This window comes from Crocuta crocuta, unplaced genomic scaffold (genome assembly GCF_008692635.1).
Source record: "Crocuta crocuta isolate KB4526 unplaced genomic scaffold, BGI_CrCroc_1.0 scaffold64, whole genome shotgun sequence".
NCBI classification, from domain to species: Eukaryota; Metazoa; Chordata; class Mammalia; order Carnivora; family Hyaenidae; genus Crocuta; species Crocuta crocuta.
Genome location: NW_027530640.1, coordinates 8,807,545 through 8,823,330, shown reverse-complemented (window position 1 = coordinate 8,823,330; position 15,786 = coordinate 8,807,545). Strand labels below are relative to the sequence as shown.

The 15,786-nt window shown below is 54.1% G+C and overlaps 1 protein-coding gene across 1 annotated transcript in view; it reads right to left on the bottom strand.

Moving 5' to 3' along the window:
* Positions 1 to 523: 523 nt before the first annotated feature.
* Positions 524 to 15,786, bottom strand: part of TGFBI (transforming growth factor beta induced) — a 33,898-nt gene continuing 18,635 nt past the window's right edge. Inside the window, exons 7-17 of the mRNA XM_077768675.1 lie at positions 13,887 to 14,028; positions 10,977 to 11,189; positions 10,024 to 10,161; positions 9,290 to 9,435; positions 8,098 to 8,234; positions 7,225 to 7,355; positions 4,669 to 4,793; positions 3,340 to 3,442; positions 2,680 to 2,759; positions 1,626 to 1,650; positions 524 to 1,163 (exon numbers count right to left, since the gene is read on the bottom strand). Of these exons, the coding sequence (XP_077624801.1) occupies positions 1,123 to 1,163; positions 1,626 to 1,650; positions 2,680 to 2,759; positions 3,340 to 3,442; positions 4,669 to 4,793; positions 7,225 to 7,355; positions 8,098 to 8,234; positions 9,290 to 9,435; positions 10,024 to 10,161; positions 10,977 to 11,189; positions 13,887 to 14,028 (1,281 nt within the window). The 3' untranslated portion in view covers positions 524 to 1,122. The remainder of the gene's footprint in view (positions 1,164 to 1,625; positions 1,651 to 2,679; positions 2,760 to 3,339; positions 3,443 to 4,668; positions 4,794 to 7,224; positions 7,356 to 8,097; positions 8,235 to 9,289; positions 9,436 to 10,023; positions 10,162 to 10,976; positions 11,190 to 13,886; positions 14,029 to 15,786) is intronic.

The window sequence follows — 15,786 nt, the reverse complement described above, 5'->3', positions numbered from 1 at the left end:
AGAACGGAGAAGACAAAAGGAGCAGGGGAAGGGATTTCTGTGTGGGTCGGCACAGGGGATATGAGCCTAGAAAACCTTGAGTGGCTCCCCTGGCCTTGTCTCCGGAAGGCAGAAGGCTTGGGAGGCAGTCCCAACTCAGCTGTTTTCTGTGTTGCCAGTGGCTCTCCCTTTCCTGAACCTTGGTCTCCTCATCTGTATAATGGGACTATACCTATAAGCTCTTCACAGGGCCACTGCTGAGCATTCAAAAGTCCAACCCAAAGGCGGGGGTCACAGGCTGCAAGGGAGATGGGCCCTTGGGGAGAAAAGGGAACACTGAGGATTTGAGCCCCCAGGGCCAGTGGAGACTGAAAGGAATAAAATTCAGCAAAGACAGCACGGCCCACAGACTGTCCCCTCAGGGCTCCTTGCTGAGCTGCTGGTGGGTGGAGCCTAGGTCAGAAGGACCGGCACAGCCCCAGGAAACGGAAGCCTACCCCTCGTGAATACCCAGGCCAGCACACAGGTCCCATCCACACAGGCACACGTTTCTTTGGTTTTATTATTACCAACACACGAAGGCTCTGCCACACCTGGGGAATCCCGGGCTCCGCGGGCTCTGCCTGCCCTCTCTTTTCCACCTGGACAGGGTCACAAAGGAGCATCCAAGCCACGTGCAGGCACAAGACATGCCTGACAGAGCAGTTCCAACTCATAGCTTATAATGATGCCATGTCTCCAGTTGCAAAAGAGCTTTACAAAGACCGTGCCAGGACTCCCCCCCAGGAGGTGGGAGTGTGTGATTCGTGTTTTATGAGCTCCGCAAAACCTCAGCTCCCTTTCCCAGAGCACTTGGCATGGGCTCCACGGGTGGGGCCAGTCCTTTTTGGAAGCAACTCTCAGGCAGCGATGTCCAGGTCTCTGCATGCAGTAGCTTACCAGCCGTGTTTGGGGGGAACCCAATGAAAAGGACATCTCTTTCCCTCCTCCCGCCACCCACCCAGGGCTCAGATCTCACCATGGTGCCGCCCAGGTACACTGATGTGTGTGTGATATTTGATTTCAGAAACATTCAGTCTCTTTGGTAAACTGAGAGAAAGAGGCAGGGAGCTGCCGAAGTGCGTTCTTGCTGCGACTTCTGCACTAGTGCTTCATCCTCTCCAATAACCGCTGATAGACAGGAGCTGCAAGAGGGGGGGTTTCGAGGTGAAAAGGTGCAAACTGCCCGTGTCTGTCAAGACACCGTCAAGGGGCACAAGCGCATGGCCAGCAGCCCCTTCCGCCACTCTCTCCTGCACATCCCGGGTGCTTTTGGGTTCGTAAGACTTGCTGTCTTACGTGACAATGTTCTGGATTTTCTCCACCTTCCAGCTTGGAGCCACCATGCGCTCCTGGCCTGTCCCCGTGCAGTATGCCCGGGTTCCCAAAGCCCAAAACCCCCAGCAGCCCTAAAAGGTTGGTACGCTTACTATCGCCAGCGGACGGAGAAGGGAAGTGGGGGTCCTGTGTCTGACCCTAAAGGCCAGGCTTGTTTTATTTTTGCACCATGATGTTCTTATTTATACACAGCAGATAGCAGATTTGGGCCTGCTTCAGGGAGAGGCCCCGACTAGCACATAAGGACTTCAAATCCCGGCCAGACTTACCTAGTTTCACAGAGGTCCGGGCGGCCTGCAAAAACAACACACACACACACACAAAGTGTCAGGTTTTCCAGTGAAAGTTGTTCCTGCGCGTGTTCATAGCAGTAGTTTTGCCCACTGCCACAGCTACTCAGAAAAAATGCAGGGCTGACGGAGAGGAGTGGGAACGTGCAGCTGCCCGTCGGTCTCAGCAGCCCCAAGGGAAGTGTAAGCACCAACCAACCGGAGTCTGAGGTGGATGTTCCTGGGAGACCCCAAAGCCTGGCTTCCATCGAGACCACAGCCCAGAGCTGGGGGGGCTGGGATGGCCTCAGGGGTGGCCCTGAAGAGTAGGAGCTCAGAGCCAAGAAGCCTCTCATTGAGGAAACCTCTCTGTCCAAAAGCAGGGGACACGTTCCAGCTCTGGGTCCCTGCGGTAAGAACCACCTGGAGCACACCCTCTTGTCTTCTGTAAGGTGCCCACATTCCCAAGGGGCTCCGCGTCACTTGATGGAGCAAAGGAGCCCGAGTGGGGCTCCTAGGAGGCCCTGGGCAGGCCGGGGAGCAGGAAGGGAAGCACAGGAAGAATCACAGAGGCTCTGCGAGGGCAGGAGAGCTGAAGCAAGGAATGCAGGTTCCCACACACACCTAGCCCATCTCCAGAACCCCCAGTATCACCCAAGTCGGGCCACGGCATGGAAGCCAGAGGGTGGCTCAGAGGCCCGGGCTCAGGCCAGGCCAGGCCACACCATAAAGCTAACTTGGAACGGGTTGCCCTCGTTGGACAGATGGATTCCAGAACTCTATCTGTTCTCACCAGCAGTGCCTTCCCCAGAGAATGAGGCTCAGAGGCCTTGGTTTACAGGCCTGGGGTTTTGCCCACAAAGGAAGCAGGGGCTGCCTGGGTTCTTTTCTCTGAACTCCACATAGGACAGCGCTAAGGATGCCCGAATGGGAGCGAGGAGAAGTTTCACGGGAGCCCAAGGAAGACAGGGACCCAGAGAGTCCTCTGCCACCACGGGTCCACACAGAGGAGTCAAGGGTCCTCAGGCCACGGGCAAACCTAGTGGCATCTTACCCTGGAATACGCTGACGCCTGTTTGAAGATTTCAAGTGCAGAGTCTGCCAGCTCATCCTCCCGTTCCTGAGGTCTGACAGCTGGCGATGAAAGATAAGGCAACTTTGGTGAGAGCAGAACTATTAGCACGGCATTCAGAGCAGCCATGACTGAGGGGCACTGTGGGGCTTCCTGGCTCCCAGTCACCAATGAATTTTTCCTTCATAATGTTTCATAACTCACAGTGGCATGGGGCCCACGGGGAGAGAGCTCAAAGAAAGGTGAATGCACAGTGCAGATGGGGGCTGGACTCCAGTGCAACTTCGGCGGGGGTTAAGAGAGCTCCCATGAGGCGAGATGCTGTAAGAAGTGTGCTTGGAACCATGGTCACAGCAACCACATGTGACAAATAAGTGGGCTGTGGCTGAGTGGGGGCTAAGATAGCCAGGCAATTCAAAAAAAAAGAAATCTGGCTTGAGTTTCTGGGGTAGTTAGTCTGAAACCAATAGTTCCTAATTCAGTTTTCAATCAGCCACGGCAATGCTGTCCATGGAGGCTTGGTCAGCATGTGGCACACAATTCTTTCCTTTGCTTAGCATGGTTTTCCTGCTGAGTACCAGCTGCTGTGTGGGAAACGGTCAGCTGCAGACTAAGGGGCCATGAGATCCGTCAGGGCCTTACCTGGAGGCTGTAGGACACTAGAGATGGCATAGACCACGCCATTTGTGGCCATGATGTCAGCTTCAGCAACAGGCTCCTTATTGACACTCACTACATTGTTTTTCTGGGAGAAAAAGAGACCACTGTTGAGCATGGACCCTCTGTATCTTACTCTCAGCAAGTGCGTACTGAGCAGTTCTGGATGCGAGATCCTGTGCTAAGTGTGAGGGCCACCTGGTGAATGGAACGGTCCTTGCCAGCCGCACACCTTTAGTCGGTGGACTCATTCTAATCCCTTGTGGGGTTCAGCCAGTGTAATTTACAAAATGCCCTTCTGTGCTAATCCCTTGGTCCTCACAGGAGTGTGTGGTGAAGATGCAGATAGCACTGTCCCACTTAGCGGAAGAGGAGAGAGAGACTCAAGAGAGGCCTGGTGCCTCCTTTAAGCTAAGCAGGTGGGACAGCTGGGAACAGAAGCCCAGCTCCCAGCTCTGGCATAGGGCTCCTTCCTTCTGCTTGTCTCCAGTGCCTTACTTCTCCCATGGGAAGTGCACCCAGGCATCTCTCTCGGGCCTTCCTGATCCTTAGGGGTCACACCCAAGGGGAAGGAAGCACAGAGACCGTGACAGCATCTCACCCAAAATGAGGAGCTGGGAGATTCTCAGGTGACCTGGAGAAGTCCACAAGTCATCACATTCCTGTCTCCCTACGTGCTTCCTCACGCTCCGGAGGGAAAGTGATATGCAAAGGGATAGTGGAAAGAGCAGTCGCTCTGCGGGGAAGCCCAGTGCCCTTGGCAGGTGCAGCCAGGGAGTTCAAGGGCAGCTTCACAGAGCTGGGCCAGCTACCTGTCCCCTCTCCTCAAGTATGAACCCCCTGAGGCAGCCTCAGAGCAGAATGTGTGTCATCACAGCGTGCCGCAACAGAAAGCTCGCAGACTGAGTGTCTGAAGCAGAAGGCTCTTTGGATGGTGTAGCACATGGTGCGGCTCAGTGAGGCCCCAGACTGGAAGGGATGGGGCGGGAAAGGGCCCCGGTGGCTGAGCCCTCAAGACGCATAACTAACTGCCTATCGTCTCTTTAAGGCGAGGAAGATATCGTGGCCTTTCCCAGATGCCAATGGATGCTTGATTCCTGGGCAAACCCAGAAGTTCTTATTTGTGTGCCCCCACAATCTCGCCTCGTTTCGCTGAAAACCCTTTACTCTTTTCTTTCTTTGGACAGAATGCACTCAGAGATCCAAGGTGCATCTTCCAGATCATGTGTGTGTCTGACTCTGCCCAGGGGCGAGGGACCCCTGGAGCCCCAGTGACAGTGCATGGCCAGCCTTTTGGTTCCCAAACACACTCACTGAGCTGACTTCCAGCTTGTCGCCCCGGAGAGACTTGAGCCGCACCAGGGCACCAACACCCCCGCTGACCAGGATCTCGTCACCAACATGGTATTTCAGGATGTTGGCAAGCTCTTTAGCATTGCCTGCAGGTTTGTGGGAAAGAGAGGAGAGCAGAGTTAGTTCCAAGGTTGGTCATGGGCATGGTCACGGAGGGTCAAGGGGATGTCTCACCCGAGATGGAGAACCCTGCCCCCCAGCAGGTAATGAGCACTCCCTGCTGTGTGCGCAGCCCTTAGACCCCCCACTTGCCTAAGGCTCAGGGGAATGAGGCTCATGTCTGCGGCCGTGAATTTGCCTCTGCAGTTGGGGGGCTTCTGGGCTAAGCCAGAGCTCTCTGTGATGCTGAGAAGGAGTTAATCCATACTCCTCTATGAGTGTGACTCATTTTTCCATGAGCTAAATATTTGCTTGGAAAGCCAGGAACTTTTCCAGCCCCGGCATCTGGGACATTTCATCATCAGCACGGCTCCCGATGGCTATAACACAGTAGTGAAATATTTACACATTCTGCCCTCAAATGCATATTCTGCGGCGGCTGTTTCCTGAAGGGAGAACTTAAAAGAGTCGACAGCTGCAGTCTGGGGTGGGGGGGGACTATGGAGCCGATGAGGTCATGGCTGAGGGGGGGATTCCCGCCACGGCACCCCTCCCGTCACGTCTCAACATTCCTTCCAGCCCACATCAGCTCCTCCACCAACTGGGGAGAGCATCCGATGGCTCATAAAGGTGCACAGGCATTTTCCAAATTAAGTGTGGGAGGCAATTCCTGAGGCTGCCAGCTGTCCTTTCCTCTCCATCACGGCCGCCCCAACACTCACAGCCCCAGCCAAGTGGCTAGATTTCCCCCAGGGCCTAGGGACGGCTCTTTCTAGCATCTTGAAACTGAGAATGGAGGAAGTTTTAAAGCATTTTGGAGAGTTCACTTGGTTACTGACAAATCCACATTCATGCCTGTGGGATGGACCCACCGGGTACCAAGTAATTTCCAAACATCCACGACCTGGCGGACATGAATTCCCATTCCACGAAAATACTGCCGGGAGGTGCTGAGCCAAGCCAGCCCCTGGGGTGCGAGAGGCTTCCTTCTTCCAAGACATCTAATACCTGGATTGACCTCCTACACCTGGACGGCCTTGCGTCTCCATCTCCCAGGAGGGCTGGAGATGGCGGAGATGGCTTCTGCAGGCCTGGCGGAAGGTGTGTCTGGGCAGCTTTGCCCACACCAGCACCCCACCGCCACCCCACCCCTGCCCCTGCACGACGGAACACGAGACGGAAGCAGAGCAAGCCTAAGGCCACTGGGGACTATCGCCGTCCTGCCGGACAAAGAGAAGATGGAAAGTTTACGTGCAGAATGAACTTCTCCCCCTGCTCAGGAACATACGTCAGCATCAAAGACACAGGCATTTGCCAGGCAATCAAGAATTTTAAACAGCACACAACTTCAGCACAGAGCTGCCTGCAACCTGAATTTCCTATTTTCCTGCTCCAGAGCAGGAAGGAAGGTGGATATGATGTGGGCCCCAAGGTTTGGCCAAGGCCCTTCCTCCTCCTCCTCTTCCCTCTCTTCCCCTCCCTCGCTCTTCTTCCTTCTCAGGCTCATCTTTTCATGAGGTGTTTGTCATGGGCAAGCATCAGAGCTCAACACTCAACCAACCCACCTCCTCCTCCTCATAGCCATCACTGAGGGAGGACGCGTGCCCACCACCCTCAGTGCGTGCAGCACATTTATTCCGCACAACACACAGCAAGGTGCTCTCATTTTCCTAATGGGAAAACTGAAGCTCAGAGAGGTTAAGCGACTTGCTAGAGGTCACTCAGCTGGTGAGTGAGTGACCAGAGCCAGGAGGTGAAGCTGCTTTGAGGTAATCCCAGAGCCTAAGCTCTGAACCGCTCGGATTGCCTCCGAAACGTCCTCAACTAAATTTCTCAGGGCCAGGAATAGCTTGTCAGTAAATGTCCCTGTGTCCCTTTTATCCAGAGGAACATTTCATGCAGGTAAATGGTTTCATTATCGTTGTCCTCAGTGGAAGACATGCCTCAGTGACCAGGCTGGCCGTCACCCACTCAATGCCTTTCCACTCTTCTCTCTGCCTTGTATGGTGCCCAGGGAGGCGGCCGCTGTGAAGCACATTGTCCATCGTCCCTTGCCCCCCGCTCACAGCTAACAGGAGGCCCACGGCAACAGGTATGTGGGAAGAGATCAAGGAGGCTAAGGTAGTCCTGGCCCCCTTACCATGGTCCTGCCAGCAGTGGCCTGTGGCTCTGGCTGCTGTTCTGTGTCCCTCCTCCGAGGCTCTGGTCTACCCTCTCCCCTCCCCCACCCCCTTCCCAACCCCAGGTCTGGGTGTCATCACCCTTTGCTGGTCCCTTACTGCTGCCCACAGTTTTACAGTCTCCTCATGAAATTCCTTTCAGTGAAACCCTCTGTAATGTGCCACCTGTTTCCTGCCGGTCCACTGACAGATACAGTCACTTGAGAAACCATGCAAAATGTACTCAGTTGGTCTTTACCCAAGAGCTTGTTCAGCTCTCCCGACGGCATGGCTTGGAAGGCTTCATTCGTCGGAGCAAAGACAGTGTAGGCTCCTTCCCTGTTGAGCATCTCCGTCAGCCCTGCAGACTGGATGGCGGCCACTAGCATGCTGTGGAGACACCAGAGGAAAAGTCACCTGCCTATGTTGGGGAGGGGGCGGTGACTTCCCCAAATGCCTCTCCACTGTGGGGAGGTGGGGCCCAGCTCCAGAATTCAAACCCTTGCTGGTTTTCACCCCCAGCTTATACACGAAGAGGGAAGATTCCAAGCTGCGTCTTCTCTCTGTAAATGCTAAGCTCAGTCAAATGGCCGGAAGTCAGAGGCCAGAGGGGGAAGGGGGAAGGGAGAGGCTGCAGCATAGCTGACCCACAAACTGGGGATGCTGGCTGGCCTCCCAGGCTCTGGTGTCACGGCGCCCTGTGGTAAGTGAGCAAGTCAGAAAAGGAAAGAGGGGAGCAAGAAAGCAAAGCGACACAGGCAGCCTGAGAAGGAGTAGCAGGGAATCTTCAGGACCCAGGAGTGGATATGGCGCAGAGCAAGTCACTCCACACTCAACACCAGGTGCTCTCCGCTGACTTGGGACTTTAAAAAGAAAGCATGATGTCTTCCTTGGACTTCTGCATAAAAATGCAGCTCCCTCCCTGTTCCCAAGGATGTGAGGATTACATTCCCATAACTCTTTTTCTCAACATAAGCTTCCAGCATGACCTTCACCCATCCCAGTTCCCCAGCCCGGAAGGTCCCCAGTGCCCCGCCAGTGTTAACTGAATCCCTGGGGAAGAGGGGGGCTTGAAGGATAGCTGAGACCCAGCGTTCTGGCCCAGCGTGACCACTTGGGAGCAACTGGTTACCTGAAGCGATTGTCCGCCTTCAGGACATCCATGACGGTCCCCATTGGGGGGGTTAGCATTCGGTCCATGGTGAAGAGCGTCCCATACCTGCCCCTCTTGTCATGAGCAGCAATGCAGCTGTTCTCGATGCACAGGCTCTGTGCAAAAGAGGGGCAGAGAAAGGGCATGTTATCCTCCCACAAGCGGGCCTCCTGTTTTGCTCAGGGCAAGTGCCTGCCCATGGCTTCACCACAAAGGTCAATGGATACACACTGGAGTAGGTCATTAAGACTTGGATAAAATGTTGCCTTTTCTCCAGAAAAGAAAAAATAAAAATTGTATTATGGAGAAAGTGCTCCTGGGCCCCAATAAAGATAGAGGTCCCATAATAAAACTATCCCATCACACTTGATGTCCATCAACGATGATCAAATCAATAGATGGAGTCTATTGACTCATCTACGTAACAGACGCCAGCCATCTTTAGTCAATGGTACTGGCTGGTCCCAAGGAAGGGCTGCATTGTTTCTGTCTGATATTCCAGAGTAACTGCTGGGTTTGAAGACAGAAAAGAGCTTGGAGAAGAGACAAAATAACCTTTGGGACCAGGGAGGGCTGTGCTTCAGTTCAGGGGGTTTTCTTCACATAAGCTAAGGATTCCAAACCTCCATCTTCCTCCCCTGTTCATGACTCTGAGCTTGAGGCAGACCACTGCCTACCCAGCCAGCTGAGACAGCTATGCTTTATTCCCAAAGGCTGCCAGCAATGGAGATTCTAATCCCTTTACAGGATCCCATTTTGATCTTTTCAAAGAAGATACTTTCCAGAAATTCCTTCCTTCCTTATTAGAAATCAGTTCACAAGCAAGCTTCTGTTTATTGAGAATATATATACATATAATGTAATATTATATATTATATTATAATAGTATATGTTGTATATTAATTACATGTTGTATATTCTCACCATATATTATATATATTCTCAATATATACATACACATAGACACATACATATACATAAACAATATACATATATACTCACATACATACACATACATATATACACACATATACATATACATACACATACATATACATATACATATACATATACATATACATACACATATACATATATTCTTTTACTAATACAGCTTCCCTTTCTTAGAGTGGAGACAAAGAAAGAGCACAATTTGGGAGCCAGAACTTACATTGCGGTAAACAAAAACTCTAAGTTTTTTGCCGCCTAGAGTTTCGAGGGTCTGTCCATGGTACAGATACTTGGAAGCCAGCTGGTCCTTAATCAAGTGATTTAGAAGCAAATTCTTTGCATGTGCATCAATGTTAGGGGTTCCATCTGCAAGGGAAGGTGTGCATGGGTCCAGAGGCATGCTCCAGAAATGAAGAGAATGAGAGACAAATGCAGTGAGAAACCCAACCATCCTGGAGTTTGGAAAGGGGAGATTGAGAAACCCAGAGAGGCTGCCAATATTCCTTAACATCTGCCATCTTCTGCAAATTAACCAAACAAAAAAAGGTTTAGATAATCGAGGGGGTCTGGAGTTTTGCCTGTGGAGGGAGGGGAAGGCACGGACACCATCTGGCCCCCTCCTCCGCCTTCCCCATGACCACGGCTCAACTGTATCCTCACTCTGACCTTACGACTGTCACATGGGCAATGAATTCTGCGAATAAAAAGGCACAAGAGTGTTCTGCTCTCCAGCCAGATGCGAACTTTTGAATTCCGAGGACCAGACCCCCAAAATGCATTCTCAGCTCTGCCAAATGATGTGCCAGAGCCTCCGAGGTTTCTGTTGAGCTGGGTGGGAGTGCTAGCGTTCCGTGGGGTGCTGGCACTCAGGGAGGGTGCTGCAAGAGGTGACAGTGGTGTGCAGGAGATAGCTACCCCAGAGACAAACTCCTGGGGCGGCTGTCGCCATGGTACCTTTGAACACGGAGTTCAGGGGGGCCAGGAGGGTCAGCCGCTCGTTTCCGGAGAGATGAGTGCCGAGGCCAGCTTGTCTGAAAAGGTCAACGGCTGTGGAAACGTCCGACTCTGCAGCCAACTCAAACAGCGTCTTGGCTGCAAGGAAGGAGAACACAGGTTCAAAAGTCAGAAGTGCTGTTTTCACTTATCATCTGTCCACTCCAGAGCATGACACACACCAGCAGGAATGTCATCTCGCGAGTCAACGGCCCTCTCGGCACTGCTGGGGTGCAGCGGGCTTGTGTCATCAGGGCACCGGTCGCCCCAGTCTCACTGGGCAAGGGGGTGAGGGCAGGTGTGGGGCGAGCAGAGGCTGGCCTCTGTCCCTACCCTTGGTCAGGGCACCAGCCAAGGCCTGCAGCAAGGCAGCACCATCTGTGCCACGGCTTCTGGGGAGTGGATAAAGCCAGCAACCACACCCGTACGGAGTCTTCTTCTGGCTTGGTTTTCTCCTGTGTAATTGCTTCATTCCTGGGCAACTGATTTCCCTCGAATTCCAGAATGGGGCTAGCTAGCATGCTGAATGAAACCCAAGCCAAGGTCCATTCAGTCATCTCTCTCAGGGTCAGCGACTCTGGGATACTTGAGTATCATGGAGAAGGCAGATGCTCTAAGATCAGCAAATGGCCCTCTGTGCCCAACTCTCTGAGCTCTGGAAGACTTCTTCTGTGATCGAGCCACCCCCTCCCCAACTCCCTTCAACTGCCCCCAAGGTAATGCCTGGGCTCCAGGGCCTGCAGCTCAAGATGCTTCAGTCTGGCCGCAACTCAACAGGGACCCAGGCCCTTTCTCCCGAGAGGCTGTGAGCTGGGTGCAGGCAAGGAAATGGCCCCCAAGGTCCCTACATTCCCCCAGGGATGGCGGGGGGACAGTGGGCCCGGAAGGGCCATCGCCTGGGAGGGCTGGCTCACCCGAGTCTGGGATGAGCAGCTCATCGATGTAGTGGATCACACCATTGGTGGCCAGGATGTCTTTATTGGAGATGATGGCCTTCCCGTTGATGGTGAGCATGTCACCGCTGCAGCCCACCTCCAGCGTAGTGCCCTCCAGGGTCTCCATGGACATCCCTGCAACAATGGCTTCGGCACACATGGCCGACTTGAGGATGTGGTTGTTCAGCAGGTCTGGGGGTCGAACAGGACGCAGGTCAAGTCAGTGATGGCTCTAGGCTGATGTCAGAGGCCAGCCTGCAGCCTCCGGGGCTGTAACGATTCTATTCTCTCTGATGCTGCCCTTCACATGAGGCGGGGAGCACTGTGCTGCCAGAGTCCCCCCTCCTCCTGCTGCTGCCCCCGAGTCAAGCTGCGCTCTGCAGGCAGGCTGCCTGAGTCTGAACCTCAGCTCAGCCAGTCACCAGCTGCTGGGGCCCCAGACAAGTCACTGAGCTACTGTTGTTATACCCAGATTGCAGTATCCTCAAAGACCAGAGACCACCGGGGAGACCGAGTCACGCATGCAAAGGCAAAGGGCTTTATTACAGGCTCGAGCTCGGGCTCCCAGACCTCACCAAAGCAGTGGATCCGTGCTGAGAGCCCCGGCTTGTGTCCTTACACTGTGAGCCTTGATTTCCTCCTCAGGTGGAGATGAGCTTAGTATTCCCCTCCCAGGGGTGGTGGAAGCTCTGAATGTGAAATACCCAGCACAGTGCTGGGCCACAGAGCAAACGAATGCCCAACAGATGTTAGCAACTGGCTTAATGGTACCTGAATTTGAGGGGGAATTCTCTTATGAGTACCTGAACCTCAAAATGAGTTTACCCTGGGACTTTTTATCGACAGACCTTTCGAAAATGTAAAATGTGGCAGGCAAAGATGGAAACTGTAACAAATGAGGGTTCTGGAGTATTGGCTCATTTTATCTGTTTTTGTTCCTTTTACCCAAGGGTCTCCTAGTTGCCAGGATTTTGCTTAGGGGCTGGGGATGCTGACCAAGTAGACACAGTCTTCACTGCCCCATTCACCCCACCCAGAAATCATATATAAATTCCTTTATTTACTTGTCCAAGAGTGCTTCAGGGACAGGGCAGAAGCTGGGGGCCCTGAGGAAGCTGCAAGGGGCAGTGGGGGAGGGGCCTAACCCCAGCCAGGCAGGGCGAGTTCCCAGGCCACCGCTCACCAACGTCACCAGGGCCCCTAGTCTTACGTTCTCACCACAGAGGCGAGTTTCAATCTGCACTGAGTGTGAGAACCAAAACCGCACAGTCACGGACAGGAGGAAGCTCCGAGGGCCTGGAGAGGCACAGGGTGGCGGCAGGAGTGCTGGGGCCCTTGAAAGCCAGTGCTGACACCATTCGGTGGCAGGAGAAGAAAGACAGCTGGGTTGCTATGGGAAAGAGGCCTCGGGGATTTAGCTTCTCAGGGAAGGAAACTGAAAATAGGGTGACCGGTTAAGGCCAATGGGAGAGAGTGCGGGGCCAGGCGGGAAGCCCCAAGGCACACCAGCCCGGGGCTGCTTCTCACTTGTCTGTCAACCCACTAGAAACAACAGAGCCTGTCTGGCTGACTCCAGTCCCTCCACCTTCAAGCCCACCAGCTAGAGCCCTGTGCAGAGGGCCCTTGCTTAGAGCAGACGGGTGACTGAGCAGGAAAAGGCATGTGTGCAAAATGGGGAAATGAGCGTCTTTTTCTTTTAATCAGGAATTCTGATTTCTACAAAGATGCAAACATGCTCTGTACCAAACAGGTTTCAGGGGGAACATAGCTCTAAATGGCAAGTTCAATGTGCTGAGATTCACCCAAGTTGCGCCCCTCCAGGAAGCCTTGGGAAGCCTCGGGCTGCAGGTGCCTACGAGGGTGGGGCATCTCTGTCACCACTTCAGAGCCCACAGCCTGTCTTTCAGCCCAACTAGGCTTCAACTTCCTTGAAGGCAAGTCTGAACTGTGTTCCCTTGTGTGGCCTCAGTTCCTGCCACAGGTCAGGCACGGAGGCGCCACAACATCTGGACACAACGGATCCCCACCTGTGCTTTCAGAAGTGTGCCCTCGCCAGTCCCTGTGTGGTTGCAAGGAGAACATTTTACATCTGCGGGGCGTCTGATGCAGCAGGTGTTTCAGACTGTAGATTTCAAAGGTGGGTTTAAGTAGATTCAGAAGAAATGAAGCCACCCCTGGATTATATCTGGGATGAAGAGTGGGGTTGGGAGACCCAGGGGACCTGGACCAGCTCCTTTCTGCAGGAGATTCGTGGTCAGCAAGCAGCAGCTCAGCGGTCCTGGAGCTGAAAAGGGCAGTAGCTGGTGGGGGCAGGGGATAGAGAGGACCAAGCCCGGCCTCCCCTCCCCTCCCTACTCTCAGGCACATGGTCCTTCCAATAATCAACGCACCCCTAACTTAGCAACCCACTGAGGAAGCCCAGAAGGACTCTCTACAAAGCTGACTATAACTGATTTTTAATTGTAATTTTGGATTATCCATGAGGTCCCTGGCCAGACACAGGAAGAATTCAAGGATTCAGCACAATGGGTCCATTTCAAGGATGCCAGGACCTGGCATCCCCTCCCCGTACCTCCAAGTGGGCGCACTTGGAAGTCTCACTGTGGCTTTGATCATTTGGGCCTTTAGCTCCTTCTGAGTCTGGCCAGGGCCTGCTTTGGACCTCCAAGCCTGCCTTGCTCCTTAGCCCACCTGTGTTGCTAGGCAAAGGCCATTGGATTCTGTATTTGCCCCTCCAACCATGGCTCTGCTCTGACCTCTGCAGAGACAGGGCCAGCTGGGAGCAATGAGACAGGACATCAGGTCGCATGTCTATCTTGGACAAGAGCAGACCTTGGGCTCAGTCTGGCCGCTCCAATGAGACGGCAGCAGGAACTGAGGGGTGCTCACCTCTCAGGGCCTCTGGGTCACCCAGGATCCGGTTCAAGGTTTCAGCAGGGATCTTCTCGAAAGCCTCATTGGTCGGGGCCAACAGCGTGAACTGGCCATCACCTTCAAGCACAGTGTTGAGCCCAGAGGCAGCCACGGCAGCCTGCGGGGAGGGGAGAGGATGGAGGGTTCCCTGAAAGTTCTGGGAGGCTCCGCAGGCAAGGGGCACACACGGCCTCTCCAGTCTTCCCTCAAAGGGCTCCAGGCTTGTGCAGAAGCCCAAGACGAGATGGCAAGCCGAGCCAAAGCTTACCTCTCTGAGCTTCGATGAGCTCCTACCACTCCGGCCAGCTCTTAGTGACTTCACGTGGCTTCGTCCTCCCCACCCCAGGCTTTGGCCCTGACATTCCCTCTGCCCTTCCTCCTTTCTTTGCCTCTCTGAATCCTATTCCTTCTTTGGGACTTGACTGCAATGTCGTTTCTCCAAGCAGCCAACTCAGCATTGTCCCCACGACCGCCCCGCCCCCCGACGAGAAGGGGTCTGTCGCACATACTCATGGCTTGCCGGCCTCCTCACGTTGTCTAAGGAGCTACTGGCCATACTACTGTGTGAGCTCCAGGAGTGGGAGGGTCCCCTCCTCTGTTTCCACAGAGGAGCCAGAATATCCTGCAAGAGCTACAAGCACCTCCTTGTGCTCTCAGGACGAGGACACACTCCTGGGCCCAGTCCGCATTCCTGCAGGAATGGCCCCTGCTGGGCCAGCTGCTCCTGCCTCACACTCTGGCTGCACGCTTGTCTGCATTCTGGCCCTGCTGGCCTCCTCCTTGCTGGTCCTGTTCCCCTCTGCCGGTCGTGCTCTTGCCCCTGTGTTTTATTTAACTGGCCGTCCTCAACCTCCAGTCCTCAGATCAAAAGTCACCTCTTCCAGAGAGACCTTCCCTGGCCTCCCCTGCTCCCTACTCACTGACTTCACGGCGCCCAGCACAATCCATGGCTACCTCGTGTGCATCTTGTCTGTCTCCCCAGGAAAAACAAAAAGTGCCACAGAGGACAGAAATTGGTCCATCTTGCTCACCTGTCTACTGCTGCAACAATATGTGGGAAGTTCCTAAGTATGAGTTAGTGGAAGGAGAGATGGGTGGTAGGGGGGTGGCCCCAAGAGGAAGAAGAAAAGAAGGAATATTTGGCAAACCTCAACAGTAAGAGGAGGTTACTCAGCAGAGATCAACCACGGTTAATGAAAAGATGTGCCACCAACGCTGTAGGGACATCTTTCCCTTGCAGCCCCCTGACCTTGGAGTGATCCAGAAGGAAAGGGGGGAAGAGTTTAGAGAGCAGGGTCCCCTGCAGAGCCACTTCCTGAGGCCACCTCAGTGGCGGCCCAGCCTGAGGGTGTTTGTCTCTCTGTGTTGGAGATCTCCAGGGGAGGAAGGACCCCCCCCCCCCCACCACCACCACCACTTGGTGTCCTTTGCGGTCAGGAAGTTATCCTTGCATCGGGGCAAAAACACTGACGGGGCAGCCTGTGCTCACTTCCTCTGAGCAGCCACTGCCAAGAGCAATGCCTGCTTGCCACTCCAGTTGTAAGACAGATGCCTGCTGGGCAGGGCAGAAGGGTCAGAAGCCAGGCCAGAAGTCAAACCCAGACTCCCACATCCACCTCGGGGGCTTCACTGCCGGTCTGGGTTCTGAGGAAACAAGGTATGGCTGGAGCAGGGCCCCATGGTAGGAACATGCATTCCAGAAGGTCAGGCAGCCTGACATTATTCCAGTCCCATGTATGGGAGCCACAGCCTGGGAGGAAGGGCCCTCTCACCCCTGGAACCCGCAGGGCACGCCCAGGCAGCCTCTGGCTCAAGGAACCTGTCCAGCTGCAGCTGGAGGCCACTGAACTTTCCAGGGGAGTCACAAGAGGAAAGT